This window comes from Aspergillus nidulans, chromosome III, assembly GCF_000011425.1.
Source record: "Aspergillus nidulans FGSC A4 chromosome III".
NCBI classification, from domain to species: domain Eukaryota; kingdom Fungi; phylum Ascomycota; class Eurotiomycetes; order Eurotiales; family Aspergillaceae; genus Aspergillus; species Aspergillus nidulans.
In genome coordinates, this window is record NC_066259.1 from 146,979 (window position 1) to 160,967 (window position 13,989).

At 50.7% G+C, this 13,989-nt stretch overlaps 4 protein-coding genes across 4 annotated transcripts, besides 1 other annotated feature; 2 read left to right on the forward strand and 2 right to left on the reverse strand.

The window, feature by feature from the left end:
• Positions 1 to 13,989: part of a sequence feature (contig 1.84 954..621812(-1)) that runs on past the window's edge.
• On the forward strand, positions 728 to 3,036 carry ANIA_05052 (putative C6 transcription factor; the record flags this gene model as incomplete). The annotated part of the gene is made up of 4 exons (XM_050611548.1): positions 728 to 951; positions 1,007 to 2,254; positions 2,307 to 2,592; positions 2,647 to 3,036. The coding sequence occupies 4 exons, from the start codon at positions 728 to 730 to the stop codon at positions 3,034 to 3,036; spliced, it is 2,148 nt and encodes a 715-aa protein (XP_050467565.1).
• Positions 3,221 to 3,793, reverse strand: ANIA_05051 (putative RING finger domain protein; the record flags this gene model as incomplete). The annotated part of the gene is made up of 4 exons (XM_657563.1): positions 3,221 to 3,229; positions 3,266 to 3,524; positions 3,595 to 3,717; positions 3,783 to 3,793. The coding sequence occupies 4 exons, from the start codon at positions 3,791 to 3,793 to the stop codon at positions 3,221 to 3,223; spliced, it is 402 nt and encodes a 133-aa protein (XP_662655.1).
• On the reverse strand, positions 5,369 to 7,621 carry ANIA_05050 (sugar porter family MFS transporter; the record flags this gene model as incomplete). Its single annotated transcript, XM_657562.2, has 7 exons — positions 7,559 to 7,621; positions 6,917 to 7,482; positions 6,587 to 6,866; positions 6,238 to 6,540; positions 5,813 to 6,199; positions 5,605 to 5,765; positions 5,369 to 5,547 (listed from the first exon to the last, which is right to left on the reverse strand). The coding sequence occupies exons 2-7, from the start codon at positions 7,092 to 7,094 to the stop codon at positions 5,369 to 5,371; spliced, it is 1,488 nt and encodes a 495-aa protein (XP_662654.1). The 5' UTR covers positions 7,095 to 7,482; positions 7,559 to 7,621.
• On the forward strand, positions 10,774 to 12,664 carry ANIA_05049 (cation diffusion facilitator family transporter; the record flags this gene model as incomplete). The annotated part of the gene is made up of 3 exons (XM_657561.1): positions 10,774 to 11,225; positions 11,387 to 12,210; positions 12,264 to 12,664. The coding sequence occupies 3 exons, from the start codon at positions 10,774 to 10,776 to the stop codon at positions 12,662 to 12,664; spliced, it is 1,677 nt and encodes a 558-aa protein (XP_662653.1).

Below are 13,989 nucleotides of genomic sequence, written 5' to 3' on the forward strand. Positions count from 1 at the left end.
CCTTCTTCCATCGAGCCTACGTAATGTGGTTTCCACTTTTGCTATAAAGCCTTGATAACAATTGATAGCAGATAATTTATCCTCATCTGGTTTCAGGCAAGATCTCAGGATGACTGATCCGATTGATCAAAGATTCTGTCCGTTAGAAAGAGAATGGACCAGCTTTTCCCCTGCAACTGCTTGCACTGTGTACGATACACTGCTAAGGCTGGAGGCATCTCGTCCCGATTGGGTTAGACCGGTGTCAGCCGAACACAGCTGGACTCACCGTCGACACGAGACCATTTCCTGCTGTCGGCTTTCGAGGTGGTTGCTAGCGTCGATTTTGATCATGTGATTGATATCGGTAATGAGCGACTGCATTGAAGGTCTTGAGGGTCCTAATCTTCTAACTACAATCTGTATAGGCTATTTATGCCTTTTCAAAGGCTTCAAAAAGAATGTTCTCGATATCAGTAGATAATTCAGTTAGTATATAGATAGTTGCAATCCGCCTATGGCGGTGTGATTGCCTCGTATGATTGGACGAGCGAGGTGCTGGATATTGATTAGTAAGAGGAGGTCTTCTCTGGTCGACACCTGCGTTTCCCACTGGGGCCCCTCTTGCCGCCTTCGCCTGCAAACTGAACGCCCTTTAGGTTCAGTATGGAATATGAAGACGAGATGGTTTTATATGTGCTAAAGTCGTCCACTTTATAGCCCCGGTGGTGATATCCCGCGTTTGAGAATGACTGACTCAACACCGGCAATCCGTCGCAATGGCCTGCTCCAATCTTGCGAGCCTTGTCGCAAATCAAAGCTTAAATGTGACCATGGACGGCCAGTTTGTGGACGATGTATTGCGAAAAACATTACGCAGAGATGCTTTTATCATCCTGCGCCTATGACCAAGGATGCATCGCAGCCTCCATCTTATCGTCCTGCCAAGAGGCCAAGGACGGAATCTTCACTGTACGTTCACCAGCTTAGTGGAGGAAGCAGAAGGCAAAAGAACTGATTTAAATAGTACGCCAAGCCCTGAACCAACATCTGCGTCGGGTACTGCATCTGCATCTGCATCTGCATCTACGGTGCAGTACGGACTTCGCCTTGCAGCCGCAGACCAGCGCCCCTCCACAACACCTGGGTATCTAGGCTCGACCAGCTTTTCCGCCGTCTTCAGCGAACACCGCGCAAACATATCCTTTGAGGAGGGTAACCATGCCCCAGACGGGGTACTATCCAAATTAACGGACGGTTACCGTCTTGAGTCCGGCCTCGAAGTCATCAAGTTTCTCTACCGGAACAACATATGGGAGATCCTGATTCGCAAGTTCTACGCTGGCCACTTGATGGCCGTTGTCTCAAACCTCATCATAAGAGCGATTATCATATCCCTTCGACGGATCTTCGACGCCATTGACCGTGAGAAAGACGTCGAAAAGCAGCTCCGCGATCTGGTGCAGCGCATATTCCAGTCCTCGGCTCATCCACTGACCTCGCATGCGTCCATGACGGTCGAAGAGTATTTTGCCTCGTTTACAGACGAGAACCTGCGCTGGGAGGTAGTTGGTCTTGTTTTGGCGACGGCCGGGATCGCAATGATGTCCACCTCAGATGACGACCCCGATGTTCTGCGGGTGGCGCCTGACGCACAGGGCGCGGAGATGCTCCGTTCACGCTTGGTCGAGGCAAGCAGGACGTGTCTTTTGTTCTGTGCAACAGCGGCGTCGGTTAATGAACTTCTGGGCTTCTATCAGTACAACGATATGCTATTGCGTACGCAGTATTATGGGGATACGAGTACGCCCTGCTCTCATGACACAAACATTGCCACTAACGACAGTATAGGCTACGCCGCCTGGCGCAAACTTGGCAATCTCACAGCGACCATATATGCAGCCGGTCTGCATCAGGAAAGCACACGCGCACAAAACTGTCCTCCATTCCTGCATCAGTGGCGGAAAATGTGCTTCGCTGCTGCATTCTACGCAGACAAGTCTCTTTCTACGTTCGTTGGGAGGCCGCCATTTATTAATTATCGGTACTGCTCTATTTCACCGCCGCTGGACATTAAGGATGAAGACCTGATTGCTGGCGAGGAGCAGCTCAGGCGGGCAATGGCTAATCTCGACTCCTCAGGGTGGAATACGAAAGGCAACACGCTGCGGGGAAGCCTGTTGCGTTTACGGTTCCATTTGGCAGTGCTGAGAGAGCAGGCGCTTGAGATTGCGCTGGGGAATTATGATGACAAGACGATTTTGAGCAAGTATAAGTGAGTAGGCTCTAGCTCCAACCCCGCTGTGGTACCGACTGACTCTCTGTAGTGAGCTTATCCAAACCGCCCAGAACCAATGGCAGTCATGTCCTGTTTACCTACGACATGACCAGTACATCCCGAATGGAGAATCGCCTAATATCACCTTCGCGAGACGCCACATCTACCTCGATTATCTGTATACTCTATTCTTGGTTCAGAGAATGGTCGTCAAGCGAACAAACACCAGCCAGGAAGCCCTTTTCATGACCTCCCGGGAGGTCCTCGCCATCATCCTTGAGGTCACTGGCGAACGGCACCCGGGAGTTGATATGAGTAGGCATCATTCTTGGATCGTACGTGCTGTTAAATTCCTCCAGCCAGATCAGACACAGCACTAACACCAACAGGTCCTCTACTACGGTCTCCCAAGCGCAAGCACTTTAGCCTTTGAACTTCTTCGACAAACCCAAGAACCAGGCCCACATCCAGTCATGCCTCCGCGGCCTGAGATAATCCGCAACCTCAGTGTTTTCGTCTCGTGTCTGTCATGGGTCGCAACTCCAGGACAAGGCAATTATCGGACGTGCAAGGCAGTCGAGAAAAAGCTGTCTGATATCCTGGACCAGATATTGGATCCCAAGCCGGACCCGCAGCCTGTGCAAGGGTTCTTAGATGCAAGCGGTGGCTATCCGGACCATGACGCGGCGGGGCTGTATAGTCTTTTGAATTGGTATGCTCCGAACAATATCGATTTGGATTCGTTCGAATCCCCGGCCAAGGATGAGTTTTTGTTTTAGGCTCGCCTGCGGGCGGGATACAGACGCCGATATGCGGTTGTTGCATCACGACTTGGTACATAATTACTCTTGTTCTTCCAAGGATACACCGGCGCATAGCCAGTCAGAAGAGCATAGGAATCGAGGTCAGGATGTCGGAGGAGAGAAATATAACGAAGAGGGTTATCACAGCAATATCAAATCATCACCCAATCTATCAGTCATATCGTCATTATCATCATAGTCATACCATCCAAACAAAATCGTTTGTTGGTCGGGTTTCCTGATAGAAGTAGGCTCTGTGGCAGAGCGGGCAGTTGTAATGGTCCTGGAGATACCATTTATCCAGGCATTCTCGATGGAAAACGTGCAGGCATTTGAGTTCGCGGATCACTTGCGAGCGGAGGACTGGTTCAAGGCATACCACGCTGCAGTGAAGAGTGGTCAGCGACGGGCTGCCAAACAAGCGATAATGCGACACCATCCACAGAAGCGGGCTGAATACAAGGCTGAACGTACCATATAAACTGATTTTCCGGACAATCAGAGGGGAGAGGAGGGCCGTGAGCTTTGGTCCACCACTCCTCGAGTGTTCTTGAAGGCGAGACGGCATCGAGCTTGCGGAGTTTGTCGGACGAATCCCGCTTGCGCGATTTCTTGCTCGGCGGCCGCCGCTCGCGGCGATTGAAGTAGACGGTGAAGCTAATCCAGCATTAGTTCGTGTCTAAGTATTCCGCATTATTCAAGGAAAAAAGGAAGAGACGTACATCAGACACATGATGATCAGAGCGACAATCCCAAGACCAATACCTAGGACAATGCTCATATGAGTCTGGCTGATTTGGAACTTCCTTTCGTGGCGTTGGTCTCTTCTGTCCATGCCTTGCACCCTAAGCAGTACCTCGCTTTCGGTAGAGAGCGGTTGCGATCGCCTCACAACACTCTAGGCTGGCCGGGTGTTTTCGCTGTTGTTGACTTGGTCTGGGGCGGTATTATATAGTATATCGGGAACTCGAAATCACCGTAATCGGGGTTTTAACCGATTATTTATTCACGGCGCAAACGGCGACCGCAAAGAGTGCTTTTTAGTCGCCGGTCAGGCCATGTCCAGCGTCTGCTCTGCGAAGATCAGATGCTCCTCAGTCCCGACGGGTACGGTAGCTAAGTCCCGTCTAGACCGGTGGTGACGTAGGCAGCTAGCGGCCAAGTACCAGACGCCAAGTCTAGTGCAGGAAGAAAGGGGAATCAAAAGATGCTAGGAGTGTGAGGGGAGACGAGATGATGAGTGTGAGAAGAGATGAAGAAAAGTCGAGGAGTCGGTGTAGGAGACAAGAGGGAAAAGTGAAGGTTAAAGCTGAGGAAAGTGAAGGTGTAACGGGAGCTAGCTGAACCTTGTCCAGCCCCTAGTATACGAATAACAATGGCAGGTACGGTGCGCGGAATGGGGAGAATGGGGAGGCGAGGGGCACTGCACCTTAAACCTTGCCTCCTCGTCGTCCTGCTGCTGCTGCATATGTAGCTCGACCACGCAGGAAGATCAGGCCTCGTGAACGGGTGTGCCTAACATCAGAGCACACCATGCTACGGTGCGGTTGGACAGGCCATGCGATGCGATTTGACAGGAGCGTTCCCCGCGTTGGCCGATCATTAGCGATCGGAACGGGAGACGTTGGCGGGATCATGTGAAGGCCAACGGAATGTGATCGGTATCGCCAATTTTGTCTAGAGGCGGCAGTCTTAATCGCTTAAATGGTTCGAAGGGATCATATATTGGTCTTATGTATAGCTACTGTTAAAAGGCTACGAGATTTGTTTTTTTCACTTGAAGACTTGTTGATGTGATGTTTTCAAAAGTGACAAAGGAGCGACCCCACCTGGATAGGCCCCACATAAGCTTATCACGAGATGCGAGCTGGGATTGATTACGTGATGTTGCTGGGCAGAAGCATAGTCCATCTCAGTTCATAGTGTGAGTCCGATTCTATCCGGTGCCTGGAGCAGATACAAGAGCGGATACAAGTTGTTCGAGAAAGTAGCCATAGTTTAGGTCATTAATTGCAAGCTAGATGGTGCCTGATGAGAGATGGGGCCCGTCCTCAGAGTTGCCAAGACTAGGTGAGGAGGTGGTAGAGGCGCTGCGCATGCAGAGCCGATCCTCACCTTGCCTCACATCCCCTCCCGCGATTAACCTTACATGGCTCCAGCTAGGTCTGTGTCACGGGACCGGGATCCCGGTCCAGTGCACGTCAACTACGGTACCCGAAGAGTACGGCAAAGTATATTCGCAGAATTGTAACCTGCGCAAGTGGGCTTGGAGCAAATAATTGCGCAGACCTCCCCAGCCGCTCTGCCGTCAGACCTCCCTCTTATCGTGGTGCTCTGTCGTAGCCACGACCTCGTTGTCCTTGTCCGCGATATCCTCCGGCAGGGTTCCCAGCGCACGCCCTCCGAACAGAATATCGATCTCTTCAAGAGATTTTTGTTTCGTCTCGATGAAGAAAAAGTATACTACAGGTAGTGTGACACATATATCTGGTTTTGAGTTAGTATTCTTGGATCAGAGGGGATGGGGTTGAAGGGCGGACGTACTCCAGCCTGCGAAGATGAAATAGAACTTCCACCCGATCTTGCCGAGAGCGATGGGAGACACTTGCGACCAGAGCGTGCTGACAGTCCAATTGCCGACGCCGGTAGCGAAGGCGTTTCCGCGGCCGCGGATCTGCATGGGCATGACTTCCGCCATGTAGACCCTGTTCCTGTCAGTTCTGCGAATGTAATGGAAGCTACAGAAACGTACCAACTGCAAGGCCCAAAGGACCAGGAGAAGATGATGGTGACGCAGAAAATGAAGAAGACACCGCCGATACTGTAGCCTCTACGGTGCCCGTCTTCGTTCTGAGAGTTCAAGGCCGCCTCGCAGAACAGCGCGATTGTAATACCGATTGCTCCAAAGAGCATGGGTCGGCGGCGTCCGACTTTGTCGAGAACGAAAAGGATAAAGAGGAGATTGGCGAGAGGGCCGAGGCAGTTGTAGATACCGGTGACAAGAATGTTGGTGCTGCCGGTGATCCCGAGATTCTCGTACATGATAGTCTGGTAGTAGTTGATAACGTTGATACCTGTCATCTGCGTGAATACCTGGACGAGAACACCGTGCCTGTACCGGTCAGCCGTGGTCAATAATCTTTAGGGTGGTGAGCGTACAATAACCGAGTCCTATACTGAGGAACCTTGAACATCACTAGCCAACCAGGCTCGGTCACGGCCCTTTCTGCGTCAATGGTGGACTTGATCTCGCCATACTCTCGTTGAATCCAGTCCTCGTTCGTGCCGTCATAATGAAGTTTTCGCAAAACCTTCATTGCCTCCTCGTATTTCTCCTTTCCGATCAGGTGACGCGGAGACTCGGGTAGGAAGAACAGTCCAATGAGCAGGATCACTGCAGGAACGACCTGGAACGCCAATGGGAATCGCCATTGGAATTCACTGCTCTCGGGTGCGTGCAACGAGCCAAAGCCAATCCATCTACTACGGTCAGAGTCGCGAAGATTTTAAGGAACGAGCGGCTTACGTGCTGACAATGAAACCGACTCCAATCATCTGCTGGGCGAGACCGATAATCATACCGCGGTTTCGAGGATGCGCGCATTCCGATTGATAGACAGGGACAGACATGGACATGAGACCGACAGCCCAACCCGCGAGAATACGCCCGACGAGGATCATAGCCAGGTTTGTCGCGGCAGCCTGAAGGATCGCCCCAACGAGACAGATCGAAGCGCCCATCTGGATCGTGAACTTGCGGCCAAACCGATCCATCGTCAACCCTCCTTGGAGGGCACCGATAGCAGCTGCGGTTATTAGACCGAGATTCAAAATTGGAGAGATTTTGTCACCGTACCGCCTCCAGAGAATGTGCTATTGATCGCCCCGATAATCGCAGAGGTCTTGGTGGTGTTGAAATACCGCAGGAAATTCTTCGACGCAATGACATCGGTCATCACACCGCTATCATATCCAAACAAGAATGACCCTGTCGCCGCGAACAGGGCAAGGTTGAAAGTATACAGTCGACCCATTGTGAGCGTGGGTATCGTCAAAGGGCCCTTGCGACTGCTGATCAACGGATACCGGGATGGTGGGGGTCGAAGGCACAGAAGAACGGAAGGAGGGTCCGAAAAGTGGAAGGCCGCATCGCATATATACAGGGTCGGCAAATTGTCGCATTGGCCCCAATTTCCAAGGCCAGTCTTCTTCCAGAATCCAAGAGACGCCGTTGTTGCTGACCGGGCCTAGCCTTGACTCCTGACCGGTAACTCACAAGTGTGGGCGAAGGGAAAAGCGGGGCAGACAAAATCCGGGGAGGCCCAGGGGTCCGCAACTTCGGAGTAAACCGATTTCTTGCAATGGTCGACCGCCGGCCCACCGCCCTGGTTGGTGCAAATATGCCATGAATTTGAAGCTAAACTAGGCCGCTGTCAGCGAACAGCGCGATTCTCGGCCAATAAAGATCATCGTCCAAGGCTAGCCGGGTGTATCTGACATTTAGCCTCAATGTCCAGCGTTCTTGCCACCAACGAGGAATTTCTCCGTCAATCAGGCCCGCATCGTATGAGAATTACGGGTCAGAGACTGACGGGAGACAAGGCAATGCTGATTGCTTACCCGGACCTCGTCGCAGGACTCGGCGAGGGGACATAATCACAAGCTCTCGGCGTGCAAACATGACTACCGTCACCAATCGGCCTCCATAGCGAAACCAGCTCCAAGCGTTGTGCGGCCTTGGCTGGTGAACAACGAATCTGCCGTACGTGATGACAGTCCGGTGGGGTCCTCAAGCAAAAGCTCACTAAGCCGGATGAGACACGGTCTCGTCTTCGCTAGCTTTCAAGGATTCGCGTCGGAAATCAATGACCAATGAGCAGGTTGAGCTATTCAAGCCAGATTCTCGAAGGACTAACTCTCTGAATTTATGCGATGCCCGAGCTGCTGGATGGAAGTTTTCGGCTCGCCGACTCGCAGCAGTGTTCCTTCGTTATTGGCAACCGTCGATGGCAACGGCAGAGCTCGGCGGAACCACGTGAACCGGAAGTCGGCTGTCTATCCGGACTCTTCCCATCAAGTCAGACGGCTTAGTGTAGCAAGTGACCTCGGCGAGGAGGATCGGGTGATAGCGTCGTAGGTTGACGTACTTGGAGGAGGTAGTCCAGTACCCTCGACAAGGAGCACGTGGAGGAGCTAACCCGAATGGGATTGCTCTATCACACCACCCGCAGGCTTTGGCCTCAGCTACCGTTGCCAGAACTTTCAGTGACACAAGTTTCTGTCACGGCCAGGTTGCAGAAGCACCTTCACCGTCTCAACTTCTTGTCCATATTTCTAGACCCACTGCAAGCGCTAGTACGAGAAATGGGTACGATCAAAATGGCGAAATCTTCTCGACGAACCAGAAGCGGGCAGTAATAGGCGAACGTTTGCTAACAGACCGGTTTGGGATATGTTATAGCCCACATTGATGGCTAGGGAGTCTGCTGGCTTGAGCAAAACTGCGGGAATGGAAGAGAGCTGCCAGAGACCTCGCCTGATTCCACCACGGCCGGTTTGCGACGCACTGGATTGCCATTTTACAGTCCTACGGCAAGCCAAACGCCTATTTGCAACGGTTGGTGGGGGACGGCAATAAGGCCTTTTGAGTTTACTAACTTAACATGGTATCATATCGGCAAAATATACCGCTAAGCAAAAAAGGCGTCACAATTACCAGATTAGTCTTAGCCAGTCATATTTCCAAGCTGACATATCATTATTTCCAACAGGAGAGGATCTTTTCGGTCAGGGTTCGTTCACCAGCCGTACCAGAAAGCCTGCATCGCGTTTGGGCTCCTCCTAGGATACTGCTTCGAGGATAACCTTGTCATCTTTGACCTGGGACGATCTTGTCTTCTCTCAGCCTCAGAGGAGATTCCGCCTCTTCCGCCGATCATGGGACGCATTACCTTAAGAGCTTCCTTGTGCGTTCCTGCTGGACTGTGCGATTCCAAGAGAATGACTTAAGCGACTAATTGCCCCCGCCTCCTTTTTCACATGCGCGCAGTCAAGAGTCCGACATAAACGAGTTGTACAATTCCTGACCCGACGGCTTCACTCGTCGGAAAATTACCCTTTCTAATTGAACAAATTCGAGCTCATCTTCAAGCAACTAAGTGCTGCTAGCCCGTTCGTGGAGGAAAACGACGAGGGCCAGGTTAGGGGACGGCAGTCCAAGTGTTTGACCCGTAACTTCTGTCTTGCCGCAAACTAGATTTGCCCACACAGCTTACGCTCTTATATCTATCATATTGTCATGTAGGTGATGATTCTTTTCTTGTCTGTTGGAAGAAACGTCCAAAGTAGGATGCGCTAGTTCGAATCTAGTAGCCCAAGCTCCATCACTAGGGCGGGGACGGGCCGGTAACTGCGGAGATGCTTCGCAGGTGAATCTGTGGCCAAAACCCCGCGCTCAGGAAGGCATGATCATAGGTATCTGGGCTTGACAAGTTTACGAAGTTGAATATGCTGCCTCTATTGACCCTAAAGCCCTGGAGAAGCTCATAAAATACAATATATGGCAGCCCTCTGCGAGTTTCTTGCTTATCAGAATTATTGGAACTTATAATGGTTAAAATCAATAAAGATTATCGGTATGAACTGGCGCTTGAATCGAGCTTCTACTTCCCATCGACGTTTCGGGACTGTTGGCAATAGTTGTGGGCTTGCAGTCCCTCCCAGTCCTTCAACTGACCTTAGGTTTATGGAATAACATATAAGGTTGCAAGTAAGTCGAGGCTGAACGTACATGCTCAGTCAGAACTGAGCAGAGTACACTAAACTCGAGGCGTTATATGCTTACATCCTGTATATGGGCAGGGAAATTTGATAGAAGAGATGATACATGAGTATTAAGAGAGGCCTGCAGACTACAGGGATCAAGATATTCTGTTTTGGGGGGCGGAAAATCGTGACTCGTTTTTGAGGTTCAAGGGTTTGATATTGACGCAAGTACTGTCTACTACCGTGAGCCAACAAAGGTAAATACGGTCCGTAAGGCATGGCTGCTTTTTTAATTTGGAGAAGTGAGTTTGAAGCAAAAGGGCTAAGTGCACTTCATAAGAGGAGTACTCGTGATGCATTTCGTAAGGAAGCCCAGCAACATTGAATGGATGACAACTGGGAGCAGTTAGACTTGATACAGATGTGGGAGGCACCGCCATGCAGGCCCTAACATCCTGGGAGAACATTACATTCATGGACTGGGGAACGTGCAATATTCCTAGGCTGAGAGCGTTGAGTTGCTGAAGCGAATTCATGGGCGATATATCGGTAGATCTAGAATACCCATGGTCTCATCGACTTCTCAACCCAATGTTCTATATCCTCGATTGCTGAATTAAGCGAAAGGGTTGGTACTATGTCCGCAGAAGCCCTAGGGTATTTAGGTTACCCCGTAAAGGAGACCGCAAAGGCATCCATTATTGTTGAAGATAGCGGACCCAGAAAGTAACCGCCGTGCAATACAAGCCTTGCTTCTTCTCATTTGTGCCAATATTCAATGTATTAGCCAATCCCATCGTGTGCTCGTCCTCGATGCACTTTCTCTCTCCGCATTTCTGTCGGAGGCGACCGATGCCACCCTAATTTCCTACCCGGCACTAGCACTGATGTAAAAAAAAGAATTCGCTTCGAGCATGGAGTACCAAATGTATTGGCTGAGCTAAGATAATGACTAGAAATATGAAGCTATCCAGATGTCAATGCGGGGTCGTCAGCCGAAGGCGGGGAGCTGTGGCAGAAAAGCGCAGTCAATCCGATATCAGCGGGGCCAACAATCAGCCGTCATCGCAGTATTGCCTGATTGATCCTAGAATGGCGTCTTCTGGCCGCAGAACACGGCCGCAATTTTCTGTTCCATCCTCACCATCAGATAATGAATCGCCGATCCGGCCCAGGCGACCGAGTCTCGAACCTCAAGTCGACATCCTATCCACACGCGGCCAATACCTTTCATCTTTAATACGACGACGATCGTTCTCGAGCAGCCAAAGCCTCTATAGGCCAGATGGGTACATCGACACCGAGCGCGATGACACAGGTTCTTTCCGTCACCGGGTTGAGGGCCCCGCAACAGTGCGGGCGAGGGAATTGATCGGCGAGCGGAGGCCGCCATATAATTGGTAATTCTGCGTTGGCAGTGAAGTTCGCTTGATACTCACGTTGGCGACTTGCTAACGGAATCAGGCAGCAGTACTATCAACACCCGAACGCGTTGAAAGGATTGTCGAAACCATTGTATGAAGCCTTTCCCATCTCAGAACAAAAGTTCTAATATTCCCAGGCGTCAACTCTACGAGCGGAATAATAACCTTATTTCGCAATACGTCTATATTGACCGGCTCCTCGACTCGTCGTTGCCCCGTCGTCTGATAGTGGAATACCAGCAGAATCGTGCTGTAGAGAGCGCGAAGAGAACAAACGCAGGCGCGCATGAAGGAGGCTACGGATCTTTCGAGAACCTGGCAGATGACGAAATACCTAAGAAGATCAAGCGCACACCTCGGAATCTCTATCGGATTCCTAGTGAAAGCTCGCTGCTACTACCTCAAACTACGGATGGAGAAGCATCACCCTTGGAAGATGTCACACCAAAAGGTCATGATTTTGTGGACAGCGGAGCCCGCATTGTCACTGTCGCCATTTATGTCAACTTTGTCGCAAACGTCATTCTCCTGGCCGCAAAGATTGCTGCTTTGTTGATGACAAACTCAGTATCAGTTCTTGCGAGCTTGGTGGACGGAGCATTGGATTTTCTATCGACTACTATCGTCTGGATTACTACCGCTCTTATCCGAAGACAAGACCGTTACGAATACCCTATTAGTCGACGTCGATTGGAGCCACTTAGTGTTTTGGTTTTTGCTGTTGTGATGGTTACCTCGTTCTTTCAGGTGGCTATCACGTCTGCGGGCCGCTTGATCTCCTCCGAGCACGCCGTGATCCAGCTATCAGTGCCATCGGCGGCGATTATGGGTAGCACCGTGGTCGTCAAGTTCCTGTGCTGGTTCTGGTGCCGACTAATAAATAACTCGAGTGTCCAAGCCTTGGCGCAGGATGCAATGACGGATGTAGTTTTCAATTTCTTCAGCATCGTCTTCCCGCTCGGTGCGTACTACCAACATCCTCCCTAGTACAGTAACGCTAACGCAATGCTCTAGTGGGCGGCTTCACGAACATCTGGTTTCTCGATCCCCTGGGAGGTCTGATCCTCTCCATTTACATAATCTGGAACTGGAGTCGTACCGCCAGCGAGCACATCCGCCACCTCACCGGAGCTGCCGCCTCCCGCGAGGACGTCAGCATCCTTCTGTACATGACAATGCGGTTCTCGCGGTCTATCCTCAAAATCCAAAATTTAAGAGCGTACTACGCGGGTGATTTACTCAATGTCGAGGTTGACATCGTGCTGCCGGATAATAGCAGTCTGCGCGACAGCCATGACCTCGGCGAGAGTCTACAATATATGCTTGAGAGCGTACCGACAGTGGAAAGAGCTTTTGTACATATGGATTATGACCCATGGAACATCCCTAGCCATATGAATCAACAGGAGGCATGATTGGACTCATACAGGCAGAGCCCTTTGTATTTCGTGATCGAGATACCTTTGGTAATTATAGTCGTAAGCGCAGTACAATGTCATGTGACTTCGCGTTTTTACGCGTTCTCCGATGAATTGTTCGGTAGATCCCTGCAAATTACCGTCCAGACTTTAAAGTTGTAAGTACAAGTGGCCAAGAGCATAAAGCATAACGTCCTCGTGCTTCGGGAGTTAGGAACAATGCTCATTATACTTTATTTATACATAATAGTAGTGACTCGAATCATCGTCGAGGTGGATATTCCCGCTTGTTCTACCGATACTAGCAAAGATACAATATGTAATATTAAAAGGCTAGCCAGCCTGTAAGTATGGTATCTTTTTGAGTCTACTTCACTTACTTGTTACCCCTTCATCCGTGGGCCCATTTGCGCGCCGTCAACTTTAAAACCCGCAAAGCGAAGGGACGCATACCCTCGCTAACGAGTACAGTCCCTCCTGACACCGGCCACGTAGTAGGAACGTCGACGGTGAATAACGCGGGAGGACTGGCTCTCACACAGACCAGGACGGAGGGTGCAATTCTGTTTGAAAGGGCCGTGCGGATGGAAAGTGTGCGGACGCGCTCTGTTCAAATTGTTTAGCTGGAGACAATATACGAGACGAGATGTGTTTGGCCAAAGATGGGGATCAAACGAGAAAGATAAAAGAGAGACTGTAGGCCAACACTGCTGGGGAGAAAGAGGAGACAATGGCGCGGACCATTCCATATACATAATCGGAAGGCTGGATCAGCAGTCCAGGGAGCATCTGCTGGCAGAAAATGACCAGTTTGCTGCGATGCAGTTATCCGCCGCAGAAGGATATCAAGCGCTTGAAGCAGCAATGGCGGCTTTTGATATCCTAGCCCATACGGATTGATTTCATGGCCGACTTGTTTTTGTCTTACACCTTCGAACTATCGATGGCTGAATTTTCACCCGGCACTCTGATAGCTAGTCCTCAAACTATGCGGTCATTCCCGGATAGATGCGGTGATGATTGATAGAGTTCCTAAATCAGTATAAAAAAAGTGCCGCGTTGCCTTCCTAGTAGTGATTAGTCGGTGTATAGACCTTGTGGACCATGGGACGGGATCGCGGGGCAGATGACAGTGGGATAAGCACGGTTTGGTCCACTGGTTCAGTTCTGGATCCTCGAGGCTGAGTACATTCCCTTGCAAACAAGGCGACTGTATAGATTCCAGCAGGCTGAAAACTAGGCTGAGGAAGTGATTACCTCGGATTTGAGCATTGGCATATCTTGTCTTGTCGTGATGCTGAGCGGGTCTGGTATGGATCGGC